Consider the following 24,306-nt stretch of genomic DNA (forward strand, 5'->3'; position numbering starts at 1 on the left):
AAAGCATAAATATCACCCATAAAAATGACATCAGATTATCAGCCCTTATTGATTCTCCATTAAAAGTGGGTACACAATATGTCCTCCACTTGTGCTCTTCCTTTTCAAGATACTTGGAGTTGGAATTTTCATTATGTATTAGTTGTGTGATGTACGATCTTTGAGTCATTCTTTGTCAAATGTCAGCCATTATCTCACACTCTCAAATATATCAACGAGTTGAGGATCCCTCATCAACTAGGCTGACCACAAGTTTGTTCTCTCTGTCAGAATTTGAAAGATCAGTAAAGATTGGAAGAACTCAGACAGTCAAACAGTTATTGTTTCAGGTCAATGACCCTTCCTCAGCCGCTGGGTGGAGCCCCACCCTAACCCCCAGAGTGGAGGATTCACAATCTTCAAAGCAGAAAGAAGGAATGAGATGTCTGACAAAAGACTATGTAGAGATTGGTGACAGATCAGATGATAAACGACAAGAGTACTGACAATTAGTAAGACACTTAAATGAAAAGGGATGAGAAAAAGATATCAGCATGGTAGTGGGAAGTGAGACATTACCTGAAGTTGAATAAATTAAATGTTCATTCCAGGTAAATTTGAATGGTTTTCGTCAAGAGTTCAAATTTAGATCTGGTAGAATGCGTTCAAATTAATCTGAGAAATTGAGTGTTTTCCTCTTCATGTGTGAATATATCCCAACACCTTCTCACAGCACCCTCGTCCCACCTATCACTACTTCTTTTAACATCATCGCTGCATCTTCTCAGCTTGATTCATCCAGTTTTGTGTTGCACCGATATACATTATATTAAAGAAACCCTCAAAACAATTCATGCCTGTTAAGTTTGAACCCTGTCCTTCAATTACAATATTGCAACATGGCCCTCATTTACTCCTGCTCAATCGTCTTTTGGGAATGTTCAGACCCCAGGAACTTTGCATGGATGATGAAAAGTTTAAACTGAAGGATCATTGTCTTTCTAAAGAAGCGCTGTAAATCTTTATTACCTGTTTCAAAAAACTTCTCATCGATCTCTATGTCCTCTTCTAGAAAATACAAGAATGACACACCAATGAGTTGGGATTTCAAGCCAAACCTTGAAAGCAGAATTGAAGCTCTCGGTATGCTGATGGATATACTCACCCTCTTCCACTGTACTCACTGTGTGATCCCCGTCAGCAAAGGAAAGATAATCAGGTCAAGTTCAGTGTTGCCGTTTTTGCTGACAATAAGAGTAATAAGACACAGAGCCAACAGCTATGCTGGGCTTCTTTAAGAAGACGTTACTACAGTCATGATATACTCCTGAAGGAAAATATTTACAGCTAGCCTTAGGTCTCGATAGGAATGAAAATCTCCAGACACTTCATCAGCAAGTGTGTAGAGGAATTTGTGCCAAAACTCTCACCATCTCTCAATTGGAGACATGTGTAATACATTGGGGTAGGAGTAGAGTTGCTGCTTTACAGCGCCAGAGATCCGGGTTTGATCCAGACTATGGGTGCTGTCCAAAACGGAGTTTGTACATTCTCCCTGTGACTTCATTGGTTTACTCTGGGTCCTCCAGTTTCCTCCAACATGCCAACGACTTGCAGGTTTGTAGGTTAATTGGCTTCTGTAAATTGTCCCTAGTGTGCAGGATAGAATGGGTGTACGGATAATTGTTGGTTGGGGTGGAATTGGTGCGGCATAGGGCCTGTTTCCATGCTGCAAACTAAACTAAACTAAATAAGCAGGGTCTCGACCCGAAACGTCGCCTATTCCTTCTGTCCATAGATGCTGCCTCACCCGCTGAGTTCCTCCAGCATTTTTGTTCACCTTAAACTAAACTAAAGATGGTTTCATCTCACACTTTGGCCCCGCTCCCAAAATTCAATAACTCCACATTCCTTTACTGCTCCTTCAACCAAACCACTGTTCACTTGATATTATTTCTCCTTTGGCATTGTGCCAATTTTCTTTCTGCCTAAATGAAATGCCTCTTATTCCACATGAAACACACTAAATAAATATAGGCTGTTGAGATATCTCTTCCTCCAGCTATAACCCATTGTCTACAGAGGTCTGAAGCCCTTCTCTTTTAGATCAAAAAGTGTTGCAAATTGTCAGGTTGATGGGGCAGCTGGTGCAACAATTCGCACTATGTCAATCCTCTAGCTGCACAGTTTGCAACTATCTAATCATTTTGTGCTTAACTCTGGCCGTTGTGCAACATCTGACTACACCCCCCCCCCCCCTTTGCTTGTGTTCACCTATGACCTGCCATGCTTTGTCCTGCCCATCCACTCTTCTAGCCTTCTTCCCCCCACCCCTCAATCAGTCTGAAGAAGGGTCTTGACCCAAAATGTCACCTCTCCATGTTCTCCAGGGATGCTGCCTGACCAGCTGCGTTACTCCAGCATTTTGTGTCTTTCCTTGGTAAACTAGCATCTGCAGTTCCTTGTTTCTACTTACAGGCTGTCGATTTGGCGCAGGTATGCAATTGAAAGGTGTGGGACCACCAAAACTCCCTCTGCTTCCTGAGGAAATAATAGAGGATAAAGTAAAATACATGCATGGTGACACAGTGGAGGTTGGGGAAAGAAACATCTTCAGCAGGCCTGGGCAGACAACTAACATATGTTGGTGTCAGCAATAGAGGGTGAGATTGTATCTGATTTACAAATTGGACACACCAACAACCTTGAATCATTCATTCCTGCCATGTAAACCACTAGGTCTTGCTATCACCATAAATACTTTAGTGAGAGGATTAACCACATGACTCTACCATCATACTAGCCCTACTGATAGGCGCAAAATGCTGGAGTAACTCAGCGGGTCAGGCAGCATCTCTGGAGAAAAGGAATAGGTGACGTTTCAGGTCAAGACTTTTCTTCAGACTGAAGAGGGTCTCGACCAGAAACATCACCTATTCCTTTTTCGCAGAGAAGCTGCCTGACCCGCTGTGTTACTCCTTCATTTTGTGTCTATCGTTGGTGTAAACCAGCATCTGCAGCTCCTTCCTACACATATTAGCCCTGCTCTTACATCTTGTGAACCAGTTGCTTTACCTCTTGAGTAAGTTGCTTGAAGGAATTAGACCTGCACATCTCGAAACAGTCGTGATGTTCTGGGCCTGCCACCAGAGTACATCATTCTGATCCACAATCTGCAGGATGTCTCTTCTCTTGAAGGTCAAGCCAGCTTCGGGACACGGGATGGCAGGATCGTGCCTTGGGCTGTAGTCCACCATCGCTCTGACATAAATCTGCAGAGAGAGAGGAGCTTTAAACAAAGATACTACGAATATACAATTATTATTCCCGATGTTGGGGAAGTCCAGAACTAGCGGTCACAGTTTAAGGATAAGAGGGAAGTCTTTTAGGACCGCGATGAGAAAATCATTTTTTACACAGAGAGTGGTGAATCTGTGGAATTCTCTGCCACAGAAGGTAGTTGAGGCCAGTTCATTGGCTATATTTAAGAGGGAGTGAGATGTGGCCCTTGCAGCTAAAGGGATCAGGGGTTATGGAGAGAAGGCAGGGATGGGATACCGAGTTGGATGATCAGCCATGATCATATCGAATGGCGGTGCAGGCTCGAAGGGCCGAATGGCCTACTCCTACACCTATTTTCTATGTTTCTATACTGAGGGCAGCACGGTTGCTCAGCGGTAGAGTTGCTGCCTTACAGCGTATGCAGCGCCAGAGACCTGGGTTCGATCCCCACTACGGGTGCTGTCTGTACTGAGTTTGTATGTTCTCCCCGTGACCTGCGTGGGTTTTCTCTGAGATCTTCGGTTTCCTCGCACACTCCAAATACGTTAATTAGCTTGGTAAATGTTTTTAAAAGTTGTCCCTAGTGTGTATAGGATAGTGTTAGTGTGTGGGGCAAAGAGCCTGTTTCCGCACTGTATCTCTAAACTAAAAACAGAGGAAATCCTTAAAACTGAAGGAAAATACAGAGCCAGCCGGGCGGCACAGTGGCACAACGGTGGAGTTGCTGCCTTACAGCACAAGAGGCCTGGGTATGATTCCGATTACGGGTGTTACCTGTACGGAGTTTGTATGTTCTCCCTGTGATCATGTGGATTTTCTCCAAGTGCTCCAATTTCCTCTCATACTCCAAAGAAGCACAGGTTTTGATGGTTAATTGGCTTTGGTAAAATTGTACATTGTCCTTAGTGCATAGGATAGTGTTAGCGTACGGGGTGATCGCTGGTCTGTGCGGACTCAGTGGACCGAAGGGCTGTTTTAACGCTGTATCTCTAAACGCTAAAGTGTAAAGTCAATCAGCAACTGAGAGAGAAAAAGGTCTGTTCATATTTGTTTCATCTTTTCAACAAGGCAAGATTATATGATAGATGGCCATCCTTTGAAGTTTAATCAAAATAAATGCCAGAAGGGTAAGAATGGAAACAGCAAGGGTGTCCAATAGCATTTGTGAGATTCTAAGAAGATATAGAGAGAAAAGTATTGAATGTGATATAATGACCATCTCAAGTTACCATCTGCTGTTCATGCTCTCAGGATTCCATCTCTGATACCTATCATAGTTTCAGGGATAACCATTCTTTCCACTCCCACTTGCTTCTTCTGAATAAGGTTCTCTCCATCTGCTTCTTGCTATTGATTTTGTTGTCGACTCACAGACAAGAACAAGTTCTGTAAATCAGCCAAATAATCTCCAGTTTGCAATGTTGGATTATTACAAAGCAGTGGTTAATCATGTCATCATCACCTCTGGTAGGGCATAGAAAATTTAAGATGGGTCAATAATTAGGGCTTAGAATAATTAAATCAACTTGTGTTGCAATGTCTTAGGTCCAAGAATGTGATCGTTACACAATATTGAGGACAATCATTTCAGTAAAATTCAGTGAGAACATTTTGGGTCAAGTGAACAAACTCTTGGTCAGAAGTATGATTTAAGGAGCCTATTAAAGGAGGGGAAATAGCTGGAGGAGTGGAGAGGTTTAGGTTGTGAATTCCAGAGCTTAATGTCTTTGCAACGAGAGGGACAGCACCATGGATAGTGCCATAAGCAATTGCATTATTATGCAGACAATAAGATAACCCATTAACTGATAGATGCTGCTCAGTTTTCAGTTTATTTTTGGGCCTTGCTTCTAATCTTTTATCTCAGTCATAAAAACTATCCACTTCCATCTCTAAAAGAAGATCGGCCTTCACCCCTACTTCAACCCCCCTGCTGAAGAAACCATGCTTCTCTCATCTCTCGTCTCAACAATTCCAAATCTCTCCTGGCCAGTCTCTCACCCTCCATCTTTTGTAAACACCAATTTATGCAAACACTGCTGCTTATACAATGCCCGACACTTATCATCTGTACAGGGCAGACAGTAAGTTACCTAAAGCAATGAAACACGAATACCCATAAGATTTGAAAGTTTCACTGTTAGAGAGTGCGCAGTATTGGTACAAATTCAGAAGGAACTAGAATACAATACAGTGGGAATAAATACAGAAAGTGATGTGACTAAAGATGAAAGTGCGCTCATGATGGGACAAGGTGGTGGAGTGAAAATGAGAAGATGATCAGAAGTGTGAAATTAAGAAAGAATATGATATCGAGAGAGCAAGAATTATGTGGGCAAAAGACATTTCAAAGAGTTGTGATAGTGAAAGAAACCTCAAACTGGAGTGCTATGAGTGATGGAGAAAAAATTGATAGACTGAGAATGGTTTCCATGTGGTGGTGGGTGACTGGGAGGGTAAATGGGGAGAGGCTGATTGAAAGCAGAGCTATAGCTTAGCTCAAAGGTTACACAATATCTCCATTTCAACAGCAGGAAAGGCTCTGCACGAAATCAGTGTATCCCTATGGGATAATGAATACAATATGAGCCTTACCTCATTTTGTGACGAGTTTGCTGGTCTATGGAATGCTGGAATAAGTTTGAACAGAATGCTGCCTTCAGATTTGCTCTGTTTAAACAAATCACAGATTGAGTCACTTTTCTCAAATACATGTTCACTAATAATCTAATAAACAGTCTCAAAAAGAGTTTTCAGTTAATTTTAGGGCATTCTCTTTGTTTAATACTCTCTCCACTCATCTATCCATTTATCCTATTTCATTGAGATTACACACGCATCTTGGTGAATCGCTCTCCCAACAAAGAGTGTATGCCAGGAATGGCTTTCAGAGACTCCACTTGAGAAATGAGCAGATGGGGAGGTCAATACATCTGAACTTCCTGGAGATAAGGAGTGTAAATTCATAGCAGATTGCATTTAACATAAAATTATGGCCCTGTTTCTTCCCTGGATCCTATGCAACTTCGATTTTGAATCTCCCTTTGATAAAGTTTCTTCCTGTCCTGACGATACTGGAGAAACCGATCCCCTACTCTTCTGAAAATCAATTACATTTTCATTCCTGGAAATATTCACTCTTAGTTTTGTTTCTGAGAATGCTACCTCTCACAGGGGTAGATTTTCTAGAGGAACTAGGATCAGCTAGGATCCTCCTTCACTCATAAAGACTCATAATTCCAGAGATAGACACAAAATGCTGGAATAACAGCGGGACAGACAGCCTTCTTCAGTTTGAAGAAGGGTCTCGACCTGAAACGTCACCCATTCTTTCTATCCAGAGATGCTGCCTGTCCTGTTGAATTACTCCAGCATTTTGTGTCTATCTTCAGTTTAAACCAGCATCTGCAGTTCCTTCCTACAACATAATTCCAGTGACCTTGGTTCAATCCTGACCTTCTGTGCTGTTCACGTGGAGTTAGCATGTTCTCCCTGTGACCTCAGGGTTTCCTCTGGTTGCTCTGGTTTCCTCCCCCATCCTACAGACGTGTGAGTTGATAGGTTAATTGTTCACTGTCAATTGCCTGAGTGTGCAGTGTTAGAATCGTGTGTGGACATGGCGCCGATGGAGATGGGAAGGTGGGGGTCAATTTTCCACACAAGCCATAGGTGACTGGGCAATCTGAACCCAAGCGCCAAGTTGTAAGCGGCCGAAGGTGCGCATCCCTCGGTACAGCCCCCACTCTCCCACGGCCACCCTCCGCGTGCTGTGGGTCGAGTGGAGCGGAGGTGTGGGACAATGTTCATCCCTCCACAGTGATGTGATGGACACGGGGGTCTGGACCAATCGCTGACAAGTCCCGCCCCCCGGCAACGTCATGTCCGTTATATGACTTTTCTGTTGAGCGGCATTCGGTTCGTTGGCTTGTAGGCGACGTCGCCTTTCGGGTAGGCGGCTTTTTGGCAGAGCGGCCATTTGATGAGTTTGCTTTTAGGCGACTCAGCCTTTCGATTAGTTGGTTTTTAGGCGTACCGCCCTTTCGGTTAGTTTGCATTTAGGCGTCCCGCCCTTTCGGTTAGTTTGCATTTAGGCGTCCCGCCCTTTCGGTTAGTTGACATTTCGGCTTAGTTTCCATTCAGTTAGTTAGCGATTCGGCTTTGTTTCCATTCGGTTATTTGGCTTCCACTTCTTTGCTTCGGCTTCTCGTCTGTCGGCGCTACACCCGGGTACCGTTAGAATATAGTTGATGTAAATGAGGGGAGCATAAAAGGAATTGGTGCAGGATTCTGTTTCCTGGAACTCTATGACTCCATACCCACTGCAGTTTCTAACTCCCATGGAGACACAATTACTGGAAATGCTGACTTTGAGAAATAGGTCCTTCTCCCATTAAGGTACTGACATTTACTAGGAAACAGTTCCTGGGGAAAATACTTATTTCATTCCTGAAGACTGAACCCCACTGGATACTGGTTCCTTCCTATCCCAGAGGTACAGACTCTTCTTGTAATAGAGTTATTTCTGAAGCCGATAATCACTGATTAACCCACATCGGTTCCCCTGTCCCATTGGAAGACTCCCAAAGTCAGATTTCTGTTGGCTCTGGATGATCAAGTCAAGAGCGTTTTATTGTCATATATCGCTAAACGGAACAATTAAATTCTTACTTGCAGCAGCACAATAGATATGTAAATGTAGTACTCTGTAAACACCATAATAAATCTGACAAAAGTTCAATATATATATATATATAAAGACAAAAAACAATGCTCCCAAGTCTATGTAGTTTGGAGGTTGTAATGTTTAATAGCCTGATGATTGTAAGGAAGAAGCTGACCCTGAACCTGGACGCTACAGTTTTTGGCTCCTATACCTTCTTCACGATAGCAGGAGTGAAGTAAGAGTGTAGCCTGGGTAGTGTGGGTCTCTGATGATGTTAACTGCCTTTTTGGGCAGCAACTCCTATAGATCCCTTCGGTGGTGGGGAGGATGTGTTCCTAAAATAGGCTGGGGGCACCATCTGCATTCTCCCACTCATTGCTTCAATTTAAATGTACAATTGGACCCTGACCCTATGTTGTGGGACCCTGTTGTGGTATTTAAAGCAGATTCCATTGACTTGGAATTGATATATTCGATATGTGCAATTTAACCTGCAGTCAGTTAGAATAAGGTGAAAAAAGTTGAGAGGAGCTACGGCTACATTGCAAGAAACTATTACCAGGAGCTTGATGATGTGTTCTGGATCAAGCCCTGCCACTGGTATTCCGTTAACCTCGACCAGTTTATCCCCAGCATACAGCAAGCCTGAAATACAAAGAGGTGGTGTCCATTAGTCATTGAGCTTACTCATATTGTTCAAATAATTTCATTGTTCTATCTGGGACATGTGACAATAAAACACTCTTGACTCTTGATTGTACAAGAGTCTAAGGAAAGTCTTAAGTTTGCAGTGGGTGGTATCGTAGATAGTGAAGATGGTTATCAAAGCTTACAGCAGGATCTTGATCGGTTAGGCAAGTGGGCTGAGGTACGGTTAATGCAAATGAGTTTAATGCAGAAAATTGTGAGATGTTACATTTTGGGAAGTCATAGCAGGGCAGAACCTTCATGGCTCTGGGTATGCTGTAGAGCAGAGCAATCTAGGAGTGCAGGTACATAGTTCCTCGAAAGTGGTACCACTGGTAGATATTGGCCTTCATCAGTCAGAGTATTGAGTATAGGTTGGGATGTTATGTCACAATTGTACAAGACATTGGTGAGGCACATTTGGAATGTTGTGTTCAGTTTTGGTCATCCTGCTATAGGAAGCATGTTGTTAATTTGGAAAGAATTCAGAGAAGATTTATGAGGATGTTGCCAGGACCTGAAGGCTTAAACTATTGGGAGAGTTTGGACAGGCAAGGACTTTAATCCTTGGAGCACAGGAGGATGAGGGATGAACTCATAGAGGTGTATAAGATAATGAGAGGAATAGATAGAGTCTTTTACCCAGAGTAGGGGAATCAAGAACCAGAGGACATGGGTTTAAGGTGAGAGGAGAAAGATTTAATGGAACCTGAGGGACAACTTTTTCACATATGACATAAACTTCCAGAGGAGATAGTTGAGGCAGGTACTATAACAACATCTAAAAGGCATATGGACAGGTACATGGATGGATAGGACAGGTTTAGTGGTTTACGGTCCAAACGCGGGAGATTGGGACTACTGTAGATGTGGCATCTTGGTCAGCATGGGCAAGTTAGGCAGTCGTGCCTGTGTCCATGCTACATGACTCGATGGAAACATTACGCCTCATCTCATTTATAATTTGCTTCCTACTTCTCCCAGGTAATTGTCAGAGGACATCAGTAACGTCTGCTATATTCCTTGCTGGTACATTTCCTTCTCCCCTATCTAATTCTGCTTTAAAACTGAAACCTTTCTCCCTCCACATTGTTGTCTGATCTGATGATTGCAGCATATCCAGCATTTGCTGTTTTTATTTCAGATTTTGAGCATCTGCACTTTTTGTATAATCTCACAAAGAGGCAGGCGTAACTTGGGCCCAAAAAGTTAATCTGCAAGTCAAATAGGTAGTAAAGAAAGCAAATGCAATGAGATAAATAAATAAATAAATGTATTTCAAGAGGGCTAGAATACAAAAACAGATATGTAATGCTGAGACTCTATAAGGCACTGGCCATGCTGCATTTGGAGTATTGTGAGCAATTGGACAAACAAAACTTGGACAACAAAAACTCATATGTCAGGCTGTTATTCATTGATTACAGTTCGGCATTTAATACAATCATCCCCTCCAAGCTGGTTACCAAACTCGCAGAACTGGGTCTCTGCGCACCCCTCTGCAATTGGATCCTCAACTTCCTCATTCACAGACCACAGTCAGTTCGTATTGGTGGAAATGTGTCAGCCTCGATAACAATCAGCACGGGAGCACTTCAAGGCTGTGTGCTTAGCCCCCTGCTGTACTCACTCTATACTCATGACTGCGTAGCCGGTCATAGTGCGAACTCCATCATCAAGTTCGCTGACGATACCACTGTTGTGGGACGTACCACTGATGGGGACGAGTCAGCGTACAGAAGTGAGATCGACCGACTGACCAAATGGTGCCAGCAGAATAACCTGGCCCTCAACGCCAGCAAAACCAAGGAACTGATTGTAGACTTTGGAAGGGGGAAGATAGGGACCCACAGTCCCGTTTATATCAACGGGTCAATGGTGGAAAGGATCAAGAGCTTCAAATTCCTGGGCGTGCACATCTCTGAAGATCTTTCCTGGTCTGAGAACACTGATGCAATTATAAAGAAAGCACATCAGCGCCTCTACTTCCTGAGAAGATTACGGAGAGTTGGCATGTCAAGGAGGACTCTCTCTAATTTCTACAGGTGCACAGTAGAGAGCATGCTGACCGGTTGCATCGTGGCTTGGTTCGGAAACTTGAGCGCCCTGGAGCGGAAAAGACTCCAAAAATTAGTAAACACTGCCCAGTCCATCATTGGCTCTGACCTCCCGTCCATCGAGGGGATCTATCACAGTCGCTGCCTCAAAAAGGCTGGCAGCATCATCAAGGACCCACACCATCCGGGCCATACACTCATCTCCCCATTACCTTCAGGTAGAAGGTACAGGAGCCTGAAGACTGCAACGACCAGGTTCAGGAATAGCTGCTTCCCCACAGCCATCAGGTTATTAAACTCGGCTCGGACAAAACTCTGAACATTAATAGCCCATAATCCGTTTATTTGCACTTTATCAGTTTATTTATTCATGTGAGTATATATTTATACAATGGTATATGGACACACCGATCTGTTCTGTATTCGTGCCTACTATGTTCTGGTGTGCTAAAGCAAAGCAAGAATTTCATTGTCCTATCAGGGACACATGACAATAAACTCTCTTGAACTCTTGAACTCTTGAATTGTGGGCAACATATCTGAAGAAGGGTGTGCTACTTCTGGAGAAGGTCCAGAGGAGGTTTACTAGAATTATCCCAGGAATGGTTAAAATATGATGAGCGTTTTACGGCACTACGCCTGTACTCGCTGGAGTTTAGAAGAATGGGTGACCTCATTGAAACGTACAGAATAGTGAAAGGATTGGATAGAGTGGATGTGGAGAGGATGTTTTCACTAGTGAGTCTAGGACTAGAGCTCATAGCCTCAGAATTAAAGGATGTTCAGGGCTTATGACCTTAAGTGAGTGCTCAGAGCTATATTTTTGATCTGGAGAAAGTGAGTGGAGTTGAAGAAGTTGTTCAGTGTAGGTATCAGGAAGGTGAAGAATAGTGGAGGTGCAAGATAATCTTTGAACCTCTGTTCAAGAAAGAAACCTTCAGGCCATGCTAATGTGGCATGGGAATGTAGACGGATTATACATCCTTAATGAAGACTGGCCAGTAGGGACAAAGAAAGTGGCAGGGAGCATCAGAAATATCATGGATGAAAGTGGGAAAGAATTGGACAAAAGGAGAAAGGATTAAGTCAATATAAGAAGGAACTGGTTTGTTGGGGCATGAATAGGTAGAAATAAATAAGGGTCCTGACCCGAAACATCACCCATCCTTTTACTCCAGAGATGCTGCTTGATCCGCTGAGTTACGCCAACACCTAGTGTCTATTTTAGGTCAGAAAGATATTCCTGCTTGTGGATCTTTGGAGGAATATAAATGTGAACTGGGCAGGGTTGAAATTTGTGCTTATTTTCTCTTGGGCCATACTCACCACTGCGGTCAGCAAGACCACCATGGATCACTCGAGCTATCACAATGGAGCCAGTCCCCTCTTGACGTTTGATTGTAGCACCCTGTGCACAGAAATATAAGGGAAATGAATGAGACTAATATTTGGAGATCCTTTCCAATTTATGACAGCTGAATTGTCCTCATTTACACATACAGTATGGGAAGGCAGCTCCACCAAATACAGACTGAAAGCAGAGTTATTGAGAATGTCTATGTCATTTTTCCTATCAGTTGGTCTTCATCCGCTGTCCAATTCTCAGAAATAACAGGGAATTAACAGGTACAGGCCTGTGATGGGGTCATGTATGTAACTAATGTATGTACAGGTAACTAACCCACTCAGTAATCAAATCATATTTAGAACACAACTTAATTCCTATCTTTCACACTCTTAATCTAATCTCTCTCACAGTCACAGCTACACTCTCTCTCGGTATATATTCTGTAGAAGTGTACCACATTCAGCTCTATTAACCAAAGGGATAGGAAAGTGACAGTAACAGCACAAACAGATTTAGATGGATGTTATTAGTTCTGAGGAGAGAATGATTAGGCTTAGGTTGTTGTTTTAAGAGCAGAGGGGGTCAAGGGTGAATTAATTAATGTATGTAAAGTGAAGAAACCCAGACATGATGATTTTTAAGTATCCACAAGGAACTGCAGATGATGATTTACAAAAAAAGACACAGATGGGCCTGTCCCAGTTAGGCGACTTTTTAGGCGACTGCAGGAGACTATGCAGTCGCCACACGGTCGCCACATGTTCGCGGGTGGTTGCCGGGGAGTCGCCTTCATAGTCATGAGCAGTTCCCGCATTCTGGGAACTAATCGCAGCCTCATTATAGACACCGCAAAGTTGAATTAGACATAATGGTCAACATGGTCATGCTGGGCCAAAGAGCTTGTATCTATGCTGTTGATTATGACTCTATGAAAACCTTGGCAGTCTTAAAAATGGAAAGGGAGAGAGGGAGAGGGAGGGGGGAGAGAGAGGGGGGGGAGAGAGGGGGGGGGGTGGGAGAGAGAGGGGGGGAGCGAGAGAGGGGGAGAGACAGAGGGGGGAGAGAGGGGGGGGAGAGAGGGGGGGGAGACAGAGGGGGGGGGAGACAGAGGGGGAGAGAGAGAGGGGGAGAGGGAGAGAGGGAGGGAGAGGGGGGGGGGGGGGGAGGGGGGGGGGGGGGGAGAGGGGGGGGGGGGGGAGAGAGGGGGAGGGAGGGAGAGAGAGAGAGGGGGAGAGGGGGGGAGGGAGGGAGAGAGGGAAGGGGAGGGGGAGGGGGTGAGAGAAGGGGAGAGAGAGGGAAGGAGAGGGACAGGGGGAGAGAGAGGGGGAGAGAGAGGGGGAGAGAGGAGATGGAAAGAAAGAGGCTGAGTAGAGGGAGGAAAGGGTGGAGGAAAGCTGGGAGTAAGGGAAAGAATGAGAGTGAGAGAGAATAGGCTGATAGATGTTTTCAATTTGATTATATTTTAAAATAAAGGACAAAGTGAACGACAGCCTAACAACACAATTCCACCTGTCCTTACCAAAGGGTGGTTGTTTTTCACCAGACACACTATCCGCAAGGCTTCCTCATCTTCAGGAATGTTATCTGGCAGCGGAGGAAGAAGAGGTTCGTAGTCTTTCTGAGCCACAGCATCATGAGCAGAGAGCAGCGCCTGGCATTAAATCAAATCTGAAGTTGTTATAGTTATTCTCTGCAGCAAATGTTAATGTACTGAGTTTATTTACGTTCCTCAGAAAGTAGTTTTGCCGCAAGGTAGCTGCCTATCTGCACACGGCGGCTTGTGTGTGGAAAAATGTCTCCTTGCACTACCTTTTGCAAATATAAATGTCCCAATACATATATATTTTGATATGTATCATCACACATCCTTGTGTAATTAAATCATTCTTGTACATTCCTCATGTGTACTAATGCTTCATGTGCAGGTATCCGGGCTTTGTCTATATGTCTATAATACAAAGTTGGGTGGCAGTGTGAGCTGCGAGGATAATGCTATGAGGCTGCAGGGTGACGGATTGGTTGGGTGAGTGGGCAGAAGCATGGCAGATGCAGTATAATGTGGATAAATGTGAGGTTATCCACATTGGTGGCAAGAACAGGCAGGCAGATTATTATCTGATTGTGTCAGATTGGGAGAAGGAGAGGTGCAACGAGACCTGGGTGTGCTTGTACATCAGTCACTGAAAGTAAGCATGGAGGTACAGCAGTGAAGAATGCCAATGGCATGTTGGCCTTCATTGCGAGAGGATTTGAGTTTAGGGCAAGGAGGTCCTACTGCAGGGCCCTGGTGAGATCGCACCTGGAGTATTGTGTGTAATTTTGGTCTCCTAATTTGAGGAAGGACATTATTGCTATTGAGGGAGTGCATCATAGGTTCACCAGGTTAATTCCCGGGATGGCGGGACTTGACGGATGATGAAAGAATGGGTCGACTGGGCTTGTATTCACTGGAATTTGGGATGAGAGGGTAACTTATAGAATCATATAAAATTCTTAGAGGATTGGGCAGGGTAGATGCAGGAAAAATGTTCCCAATGTTGGGGGAGTCGAGAACCAAGGGTCACAGTTTAAGAATAAGGGGTAGGTCATTTAGGACTGAGATGAGGAAAAACTTTTTCACCCAGAGAGTTGTGAATCTGTGGAATTCTCTGCCACAGAAGGCAGTGGAGGCCAATTCACTGGATGTTTTCAAGTGAGAGTTAGATTTAGCTCTGAGGGCTAAGGGAATCAAGGGATAGGGGGGGAAAAGCCAGAACGGGGTACTGATTTTGAACGATCAGCCATGATCATATTGAATGGCGACGCTGGCTCGGAGGGCCGAATTGCCTGCTCCTGCACCTATTTTCTATGTCTATGTCTATATCAATATGCACCTTTCTTGTGACTATCTTCTATGTGTGTCTCTCTTAATCTCTATATACTTCTATCAGGTCACCCATTAGTCTTTCGCTCCAGGAAAAACAAGTTCAGCCGAACCAATCTCTTCCGATAACTGAAGTCATCTAATCCAAGCAACATTTTGTGAATCTCATCTGCACTCTCTCTAGCAGTTACAACTTACCTATAATGTGACACGTGGATACTCAATATTAAGGCAGAATGGTGGACTGAACAGTGTCTTGAAAGGAATGTAAAAATAGGCTGGACACATTAAGGTTGAAACTTAGCACAGGGAAGTAGGACTCATTTTGCTTTGAAGAATAAGAAAAGAATTGGGTTGACCTCGAGGAGGTGCAGATATTCCTAAATCTATGTATAAACAAATCTTTGTAGATGTTTGAGAGTTTGAGAAAGAGATTTAATAGACATATGGAACCTTTTACGAATTGAAGCCTTGAGTATAAAAGCAAGGGATTTTGTTGCCCCTCGGTGAAACATTGTTTTTTTTAAGTGAAGATAGATGCAGAGTGCTGGAATAACTCAGCGGTTCAGGTAGCATCTCTGGAAAAATAAGATGGGTGATGCTTTGGGTCGGAACCCTTCTTCAGACTCTTCGGTATAAACCAACATCTGCAGTTCCTTCCGACGCATTTATTTTAAAAAGGATTGAATTGATTGAAAGATACCGCATTGAGGCAGGTCTTTTGGCTCACTGAATCCACACCACGACTATTGATCACCTGTTCACACAATGTTATTCTATGTTATCCTACCTTTGTAGGATAACAAAGGGGCAATTTACAAAGGCCAATTAACAACAAACGTGCATGTCGTTGGGTTGTGGGAGGAAACCAGAGCACCTGGAGGAAACCTTTTCGGTCAAAGGGAGAACATGGAAATTCCACACAGACAGCACCCAAGATCAGGATCAAACCCGGGTCTCTGGCACAGTTGGGCAGGACTGTGCCGTCCTTTTTTTTCAAACTGTGACCCCCACCTCAGTCGCTTCATCATTTGCTAATATTGTGTTGTATTGACTGGCCACGATTAGATAATTGCATCATGCTCATTGCCCAGTGCTCACTGGAGGGATGTGAAAGCCCAAGAGAGATGGCAAAAAAGATCAAGAACCAGAGGACACAGATCTACAATGAATTAGCAAAAGATCGAGGACTGATATGAATAAGATTTTTATGCAGCAAACTGGCATGATCTGGAACTCATGGGTTTAGACGGGTGAGAGAAATGGATTCAATTTTCACTTTCAAAGGGGAATTTTACAAATACTTGCAAAAACAATGCAGGACAACGGGGAAAGGGTGTAGGAATGGATTGGCTGGACAACTGTTGGAGAGAGCCGGTGCAGACTTGATGGCCTTCATTTTTCAGTATCAACTCAGCAAGTTCTATAAATCTGCATCTATTTGTTTCACAGTGAACAGACGAGTCTGTGTCCTGTGAATGTGAGCTTAATGAGGGAAGGAGTTCACAGCAATAACATGGTATGTGTAAAAAACAAAGTGCTTGAGGAACTTAGAATGCCAGCCAGCATCTGTGGAGAGAAACGGACAGATAGTGTTTCGGCTCGTCTGTCCATTTCCCTCCTCACATGCTGCCTGAGCAACTGAGTTCTCCAGCATTTTGTTTCTTGATCGATTTCAGCATCTAAAGTCTCTTGTGTCTCTGTGATATGTGTAAATATTAGTGTATTTTCAAGGTAGACAAAATGCTGGAGTAACTCAGCGGGACAGGCAGCATCTCTGGAGAGAAGGAATGGATGACGTTTTAGGTCGAGACCCTTCTTCAGACTGATCTTCAAGCATGTATTTGAGAAGACAGTAAAGAAATTAAAGCACTCACAGAGATAGAAGAAGCCGTAAACATTATTGAGCTTTGTATAACTCTGCAACCGTAGCTCTGAACTGACCATACTTACCTGGAAATCAGGTTTTCTCAGGAGCCAATGTAATTCTCTAAGGTCAATGGACCGAGAAGCTTCTTTAAGTATCTCTGTCACCTGTGAGGAAGCAGACCCACACTGACAAGCAGAAACTCAAAGAGACCCACATTCCACCCATCTTCCCTACATATATGTATATATACAGACTCAACATAGAGATCCCACTCACCACACTCACACATGCACACAGGCAAACTCATACATAGGCCCACATACTCAGGGACACAAGAGATTGGAGATGCTGGAATCTGGAGCAAAAAACAAACAGCTAAAGAACGAGCGTCAGGACTAGAAGGGTCTTGACCCAAAACATTGAACTGCTGTGTTCCTCCAACAGTTTGTTTATTGCCTCATACATTTCGACTTGCATACAGATAGATGTACATACAGAAAGGTCCAAATACAAAGATCCCAATGACAGTGTTATTCCAGTCTGTTCACACTCACACACATACAGACCAACACATACAACACATTGATAGTTAATGTACATAATTGTACATATATATCTATGCAATTGTGATCACATCCTAACATACCCGCAGACACACATCCATATCAGTGGTGGGGTGGCTCAGTAAGATGATCTGTTGTCTCACAGCTTGAACAATCCAGATTTAACTTTGACCATTGCTATCTGGGTGGAGTTTACATATTCTCCCTGTGATTATGTGGGTTCCCCAGGGTGCTCTGGTTTTCTCTTACATCCTAAAGACATGCGGTTGATAGGTTAATTGGGCACTATTAAATACCCTTGTATAGAGGTGAGTGGTGGAATCTGGAAGGAGTTATAATGCATCTCCAGGACAAATATGGCACAGCTAAATACAGAGTAAAGTTACCTCTACAGGCCCAATCAAATATTCCCAGCACCCAGCCCACTATCCCACTTCTGCTGGAGTTGCCGTGAGACTCTTCACAGATTCCAGAGGACATGGGTTTAAGGGCAAAGAATAAATAGAAACCTGAGGGGCGACCATTTCACACAAAGGGTGGTGGATATATTGAGTGAGCTGACAGAGGAGGTAGTTGAGGAAGGTACTATAACAACATTTAAAAGACATTTAGATAGGTGCATGGATAGGAAAGGTTTAAAGGGGTGTGGGCCAAACACCAGCAGGTGGGACTGGGTTAGCATGGAGAAGTTGTGCTGAACGGGCCTTTTTCCCTGCTGTATGTCTCTATGCCAATGCTATGGACCTCAGGGCAGGTCAGAGATGTGGACACTGTGCTTCCTATTGGTTGGAGGGGAATATTTTGTCTGTGAGGTACCACGTAATGAGTTATTTTTGTGGAGTCTCTGAGACTTTCAACATTAATTTCCCAGTGGCAATTTCTGTACTCAATTCAGCCACAATGGATTATAATTGAATTGATCGAAAATAGATCTTATACGATAGAAGACTGAAAGGTTGAATAGCCTACAGCTGGTTGTGTGTTCCTGATTCAACAACATCACAAAAACTGAGCACCTTAAACACATTGGAATCTTTCTATTCAGTTAACCTCCTGGATCATGTGTTGGTCAACACATAATTGAGAAAGTGACTGGGCCTGGCTTTGATGCTCTCTCTAAGCATAAATGTACAAACCATGGCAGGACATATGCAGTAATCACTATGGTCCTGGGGAGTGTTGCAGGACAGAGTCCTCGGGGAGCAGGAACATAGTTCCATGAAAGTGACGGCACTCTTCTTTTAGGCAGTGTCTGGCATGCCTTTGCGGTCAGTGCATTGTTACAAAAGTTGTGACATCACGTTAAGCTGTACAAGATGTTGGTAAAGCCACGTTTCGAGTATTGTGTACAGTTCTGTTCACACCACTCTAAGAAGGATCTCATTGAACTGGAAAGGGTGTAAAAAAGATTTAGGAGCTTTTTGCTGAGCCTGAAGTTATAAGAGGCTGGGTAGGCTAGGACATTTTCCCCTGGAGCTTAGGAGGCTGAGTGGAAACCTTATAGAGAGTTACATAAACATGAGGGATACAGATAAGGTGAATAGCAACAGTCTTTTCCTCAGATGAATTTGAAACTAAAGGGCATAGGTTTAAGATGAGAGGAAAATATTTAAAGAGACCTGAGGAGCAACATTTTCTCACAGAAGGTGGTGCATACTTTATATGGAACTGCCAGAGGAACTGGTAGAGATTTAGGGAGCAATGGGTCAGGATCAGGTGAGTAGGATTTGGTCGCCATGGATGAGTTGGGCCTTATTACTCAATGACTCAAAAGGATGCTTCAATAACCTCAACATTGATATTCCATTGCATGATCCTTGACCCTTTGGTTTGTGATAGTGCAGTTTTCCACTGGGGCACAGATTGCATGGTACTGAATGACTGCTCATTTGAATGTATGGGTAAAATTAGCATTTACAGTCCATCACTAATCTCCTTTGAGAAAAAGGTAGTTAACCATTTATTTTGAACCTCAGCAGTCCATATAGTTGATAGTCTCAACAAAATTTTTTGATGTGGATCCAGTGACTGTAAAGGAAAGGCATGATGTTTGTGAACACCCTTAATGTTGAAGTAAAGCAGCCCAAGAGATCAAAAAGTATTCTTAGCAGCTGTTGAAAGAAAATCCTTCAGAAAGACCAATTCACTTGTGCAAAGAAATGAATGTGCTATATTGAAGGTGTGTGTATGAAGATAGAGCAGATGTTGGGAACTTTAAAATATTTTTTCCCCCATCTAGATTTTATTTCTCTAAAGCAAGTATTGTTTGCCCACCTGGAATGTAATTTTAAAATTATGTTCAAACATTGAAATTCTATCAAATAGCTGACATGGATATTGGGTAAGAGGGGAGGGGCACGTCAAAACTTTGGTCTGAGATTAAAGGGGGAGATGCAATTACAATTGTTAATAGCCAGCGACGTTTTAACTTAGGAGAAAGTCCTTTCAGAAATGAAGACACTGCAGTCAAGAGAGGGTGGCCTGGACAGTCTTAAGGGTTCTATTTGTGGCAGAGATGGGTAGAGAGAGAATCGAAGTGGTTTTACATTAACATTACCATAATATCTCAACCTCAAGTAATGATATTTCACCACAGAATAAAGAATTAGATTTTTTTTAGCCATTCACTAAAATCCTTTGATCAGAATCTTGTATGGCTGATGGTAATCAATTACTGATTGTTTGTAAACATAAATGGTTGGGGCCACAGCAGTCTGACCCAGAAAATACCTGGGCAATTGTCCAAAATATGCTGCAGTGGTAGTTGCAATGAAGCAACTTAGCTGGTAGCTTGGCTGAATAGCTAGGTCTCCAGTAGAAATCTACAGCCAGGTTTTGGATGCTCCAAAATGCTTTGGTACACTTGTTGATATCACATGGAACAATTAAAATTAGCTGAAAACTGGCACCTGTGATGGTGGAAATGTGACAAGGAAGCTGACATAAATCATCTCAATGGTAATTCTTGCCTATTATGGGATAACTGGCACTATCTTTATTGTGGCATCATAACCTTGAATATGTGCGAGAAAGAATGAAGCCCATTTTGAGCCTCAAAAATTCTTTCCTCACCTCTCGACAAAGCACAGATGCCTGCGGCATGACCGGCAATGGTCTTCTCCACAGGTACTGATGCAAGCACTCATATACCTGAAAATGCAAGCCAGAAACCAGTAAAAGTCAAGTGAATATCCTCTTATCTCATAGCGAACTTGAAGGCCCATCAAGTCCATTGTTTCCGCAGGGAGAATGACAAGATAGCTATCAGCTGTTCCCCAAATACTTTGTTATTTATTTCTTTTCAGTTTGTCACATGAGATACATTTGTACAATCCTGTGTTAGGAAATTAAAACACACAACGGTGAAATAAAGCTGACAAAAAATACTTGATTCTATATAAACATTATCTCAGGTATCCCAAAGACTCCTGAACTTCTGATGGTGGTAAAACTGTTACCACTGAGTTTTGACTGATAAGTTCAGTTCTAAAAGACGTTGTAAATATAGTTTTGACAAAAGTGCTTAACTGAAACATAAACGTCACCCATTCCTTCTCTCCAGAGATGATGCCTGTCCAGCTGAGTTAATCCAGCATTTCGTGTCTATCTTTGATTTAAACCAGCATCTGCAGTTCCTTCCTACACATTAACTCTGTTTCTCTTTCTATAGATGCTGCCCAGCCTGCTTCAGTGTTTCCAAAATTTTTCATTTTTATTTGTATCTTGACCTGTCTTAACCAGTCCAGAGCCAGGGACATTGTTGGTATAATTGTAAGTAATCTATATATTACTAAAACTCTGTTTGTTTGTTTGTTTGTTTGTATACGTGCATGTGCGTAAGATCACAAAATCCCGTCAAAACGGTACACGATAGCGCTACAATTTTTGGCCCACCTTACTCACCATTGTCCTGGGATGTAAATGAAACAAGTTTTGTTTGGATTTATGTTATATTTTAGAAGATATTGACATTTTAAACTTTACAAAAATCACTTTTCAAACCACTTTTCCACTTGCCATGCTCATCAGCTGCGTTCGTCGTCACAATGACGTCACAATGGGATCCCGTTCGACGTCACAATGACGACACAATGGATCCCGAATCTCATTTACATTTAACAAATCGCGATTTTAAAAAACAAACTCTGTTTTAATCAAATTCTTCCATTTTTATTAACGGCTAGCATTGTGTTTATTTTATTTTAAAGAAAAAAATGATTTTCATTGATAATTTAATTTTAAAAAATAGCGATTTTCATTGTGCGGGGTGGGATTGGGGAGAGGTTTCATTAAAAAAAAACATTGTGATTTTCATTGTGGAGGGTGCGATAGGGGGGAAGTGAGGAGCGGGGAAGCAGGGGGATAGAGGGAGAGAAGGGGGGTAGGGAAGGGAGAGGGAGGGGAAAGTGGGGGAAGTGAGGACGGAGAGTGAGGGGGATAGAGGGAGAGGAGGGGGGATTGGGGGAGGTAGGGAGTGGGGATAGAGGGAGAGGAGGGTAGTGGGGGAGGTGAGGAGGGAGTGGGATGGGGAGGTGAGGAGTGGGGGAGCAGGGAGATAGAGAGGAGGGGGTAGGGAGGGGAGGGGGATTAGTGAGGGAGGGAGGGAGTGACTGAGGGTAGGGGAAAGAAGGAGGGAGAGGTGAGGGAGGGAGTGGGGGAGAAGGAGAGGGGAAAGAAGAGGGAGGGTGAAGAGGAGGGAGTGCTGTGGATGAGGGGGAATGGAGGAGGATAAGGTAGGAAGAGGGATGGCGAGGCACAGTTGGTGGAGGGTTGCCATGACTCGTGTCACAACGGGGATCTCTGGCATCACAAAGGGAACCCCTCAGCCGCACCTGCGCAGTAGGAGGCTATGGGTCAGTGGTGGAATATTACCCCGGGGGGCGGGGCCAACGGGTCCGCACCTTGTCTAGTATATATTACATTTGATATGAGGACATAAATTCATTGAAAGCACATTAGAATTGCTTGCAGTTTCAACATGAAATCTTTCACATTGTGTAACATGTGAGCTGCCAATTTATGATTTGGGAACATCATTGATATTGCTCAGTTGCAATTTCAGACACCCAACCCAGGGAAAAAGACAGTGCATTTCTCTATCTAACCCGCTCATGATTTTATACAACTCTATAGGATCACTCCTCAGTCCCCTACATTCCAATGCATCCCCAACCTCTCCCTGTAACTCAGTCCCTCAAGTCCTGGCAACATCATCATAAATATTTTCTGCATTCTTTTCCAGCTTAGTAGCATCTTCCCAAGAGAAGAGTGAGCAAAATTGAACACAATATTCCAAGTGTGACCTCACCAATGTCTTATACAACTGCAAGGTAATATCCCAATTTCCAATACTCAGACAAATGAAGGCCAGCATGCCAAAATCCTTCTTTGTCTACCTGTGAAAGTCCTATTCTGGTTTGACTTCCCAGAATACACTTTGCACTTCTCTTTGCCGTACCTTGGCCTGCCTTACCCAGTTGCTTAGGATCCTGCTGTAATTCTTGATAATGTTCTTCACTGTCTATGATACCACCTATTTTATAGTCAGCTACAAAGGTACTAACCATGTCTAGTACATTGTCATCCAAATCATTGATATAGATGGCACACACTAATGTTTTCTGCACTGACTCCTGAGACATCATTACCTATTTAGATTGGGTACTCACCGGAGGTGGGGTTTAGGGATGGGCTTGGCACAATTAACAGTGCATCCTTACAGAGGTTTTGACATCATGGTCTCTAAATGTGCTTCTTACCTTCACCAGTGACTGCAACCATCGTGTATTAAGCAATCCATGCAGGACATCCATCTGTTATTGTGCCCAGGGATGAGGTTGGTCACTCAACTGCTGCTTACAGGAATGAAGACTAATCTGAACAAGAACAGACTGAGTTTCAGTAAGGCAATGATTAGTTGGCTCCATCTGCATTGCCCCATCCCTTTTCGAGCTTTCTTCCCCCAGCTCTTACAATCAGTCTGAAGGGTCCCAAACCAAAATGTCACATATATATATATATGAAAGGCGCTGGGGTTTCTCAGAAGATACCTAAGACAAATGGGTTTCTAAGTATGTATCTGAGAGGGGCTGATGTTTCTCAGTATGTATCTGAGATAGACTGGAGTTTCCCAGTGTGTAGATGAGGAGAATAAGAATTTCTTGTTGCATATGTGAAAGCGATTGGAGCTTTTTGGAAGTGTATCTGGGAGGGAGTGGACATTCTCAGTTTGTACATGGGAAGGGCAGCCTTATGTCTACGTGTATAAGGAGAGATAGTATTTCCCAATACATTCGGGGGCCAGGATGGGCTTTTGCAATGCATTCATGAGTTTCTCAGTGTATATGGAAGGTTAGCTGGAGCAGAAAGGAAATATTTAGCAGTGTCCATATGTATCTTAATGTGCGAAAACGGCAGGAATAATATTTTGTAGTTTACTCTCTCACTGGGAAGCCACACTAATTGATTCTTAAAGTATCATCAGGGTCAGAGTGCTATACAGAGTGATTGAGTAAATACAGAGTGATTAGAGAGAGGATGCACAATATTGTTTAAAGAAATGTCATGCCTGATTAATGAAATACATTTATTGAGTTCCTTATGTCCAAAAGATATGTACATGCATGTTATTAATAAAAACCTCCAAGAGGCATCAGAAAAGGTCCGAAAATAAGGATGCCAGTTAAAACACCAGTGTTCAAATTTTGAAGTAAATATTTGGAAACAGGAGGTGCGAGTTGGGATAAGGACCCATTGTGACAAGATGAGATACGTGATGTTCCGTGGGCATCTGTTCCAAGTCCTCAACATTTCACCATATTTATTGCAATTAAATATTGTGTATCCAGTTTTCAAATGGCATCAAGTTGGGCATTTAACAGAGCAGATGCAGTGCAGGTGCAAGGCACATAGGTAGGTCACTTGAGTGGACTAAACTGAGACATATAGAGTTAAGAGTGCAACATCATCAAATTTGGATTTAAGGAAATTAAAG

General features: G+C 43.1%; 1 protein-coding gene across 1 annotated transcript in view; it reads right to left on the minus strand.

The window, feature by feature from the left end:
• Positions 1-23,192, minus strand: part of mpp4 (membrane palmitoylated protein 4) — a 35,570-nt gene extending 12,378 nt beyond the window's left edge. The window contains exons 1-11 of the mRNA XM_033024510.1: positions 23,072-23,192; positions 20,385-20,462; positions 16,833-16,913; positions 13,536-13,667; positions 11,995-12,076; positions 8,484-8,569; positions 5,857-5,931; positions 3,055-3,251; positions 2,456-2,520; positions 1,145-1,162; positions 1,009-1,047 (exon numbers count right to left, since the gene is read on the minus strand). Of these exons, the coding sequence (XP_032880401.1) occupies positions 1,009-1,047; positions 1,145-1,162; positions 2,456-2,520; positions 3,055-3,251; positions 5,857-5,931; positions 8,484-8,569; positions 11,995-12,076; positions 13,536-13,667; positions 16,833-16,913; positions 20,385-20,462; positions 23,072-23,125 (907 nt within the window). The 5' untranslated portion in view covers positions 23,126-23,192. The remainder of the gene's footprint in view (positions 1-1,008; positions 1,048-1,144; positions 1,163-2,455; positions 2,521-3,054; positions 3,252-5,856; positions 5,932-8,483; positions 8,570-11,994; positions 12,077-13,535; positions 13,668-16,832; positions 16,914-20,384; positions 20,463-23,071) is intronic.
• Between the last annotated feature and the right edge of the window lie 1,114 nt (positions 23,193-24,306).

This window comes from Amblyraja radiata, chromosome 7 (assembly GCF_010909765.2).
Source record: "Amblyraja radiata isolate CabotCenter1 chromosome 7, sAmbRad1.1.pri, whole genome shotgun sequence".
Lineage (NCBI taxonomy): Eukaryota > Metazoa > Chordata > Chondrichthyes > Rajiformes > Rajidae > Amblyraja > Amblyraja radiata.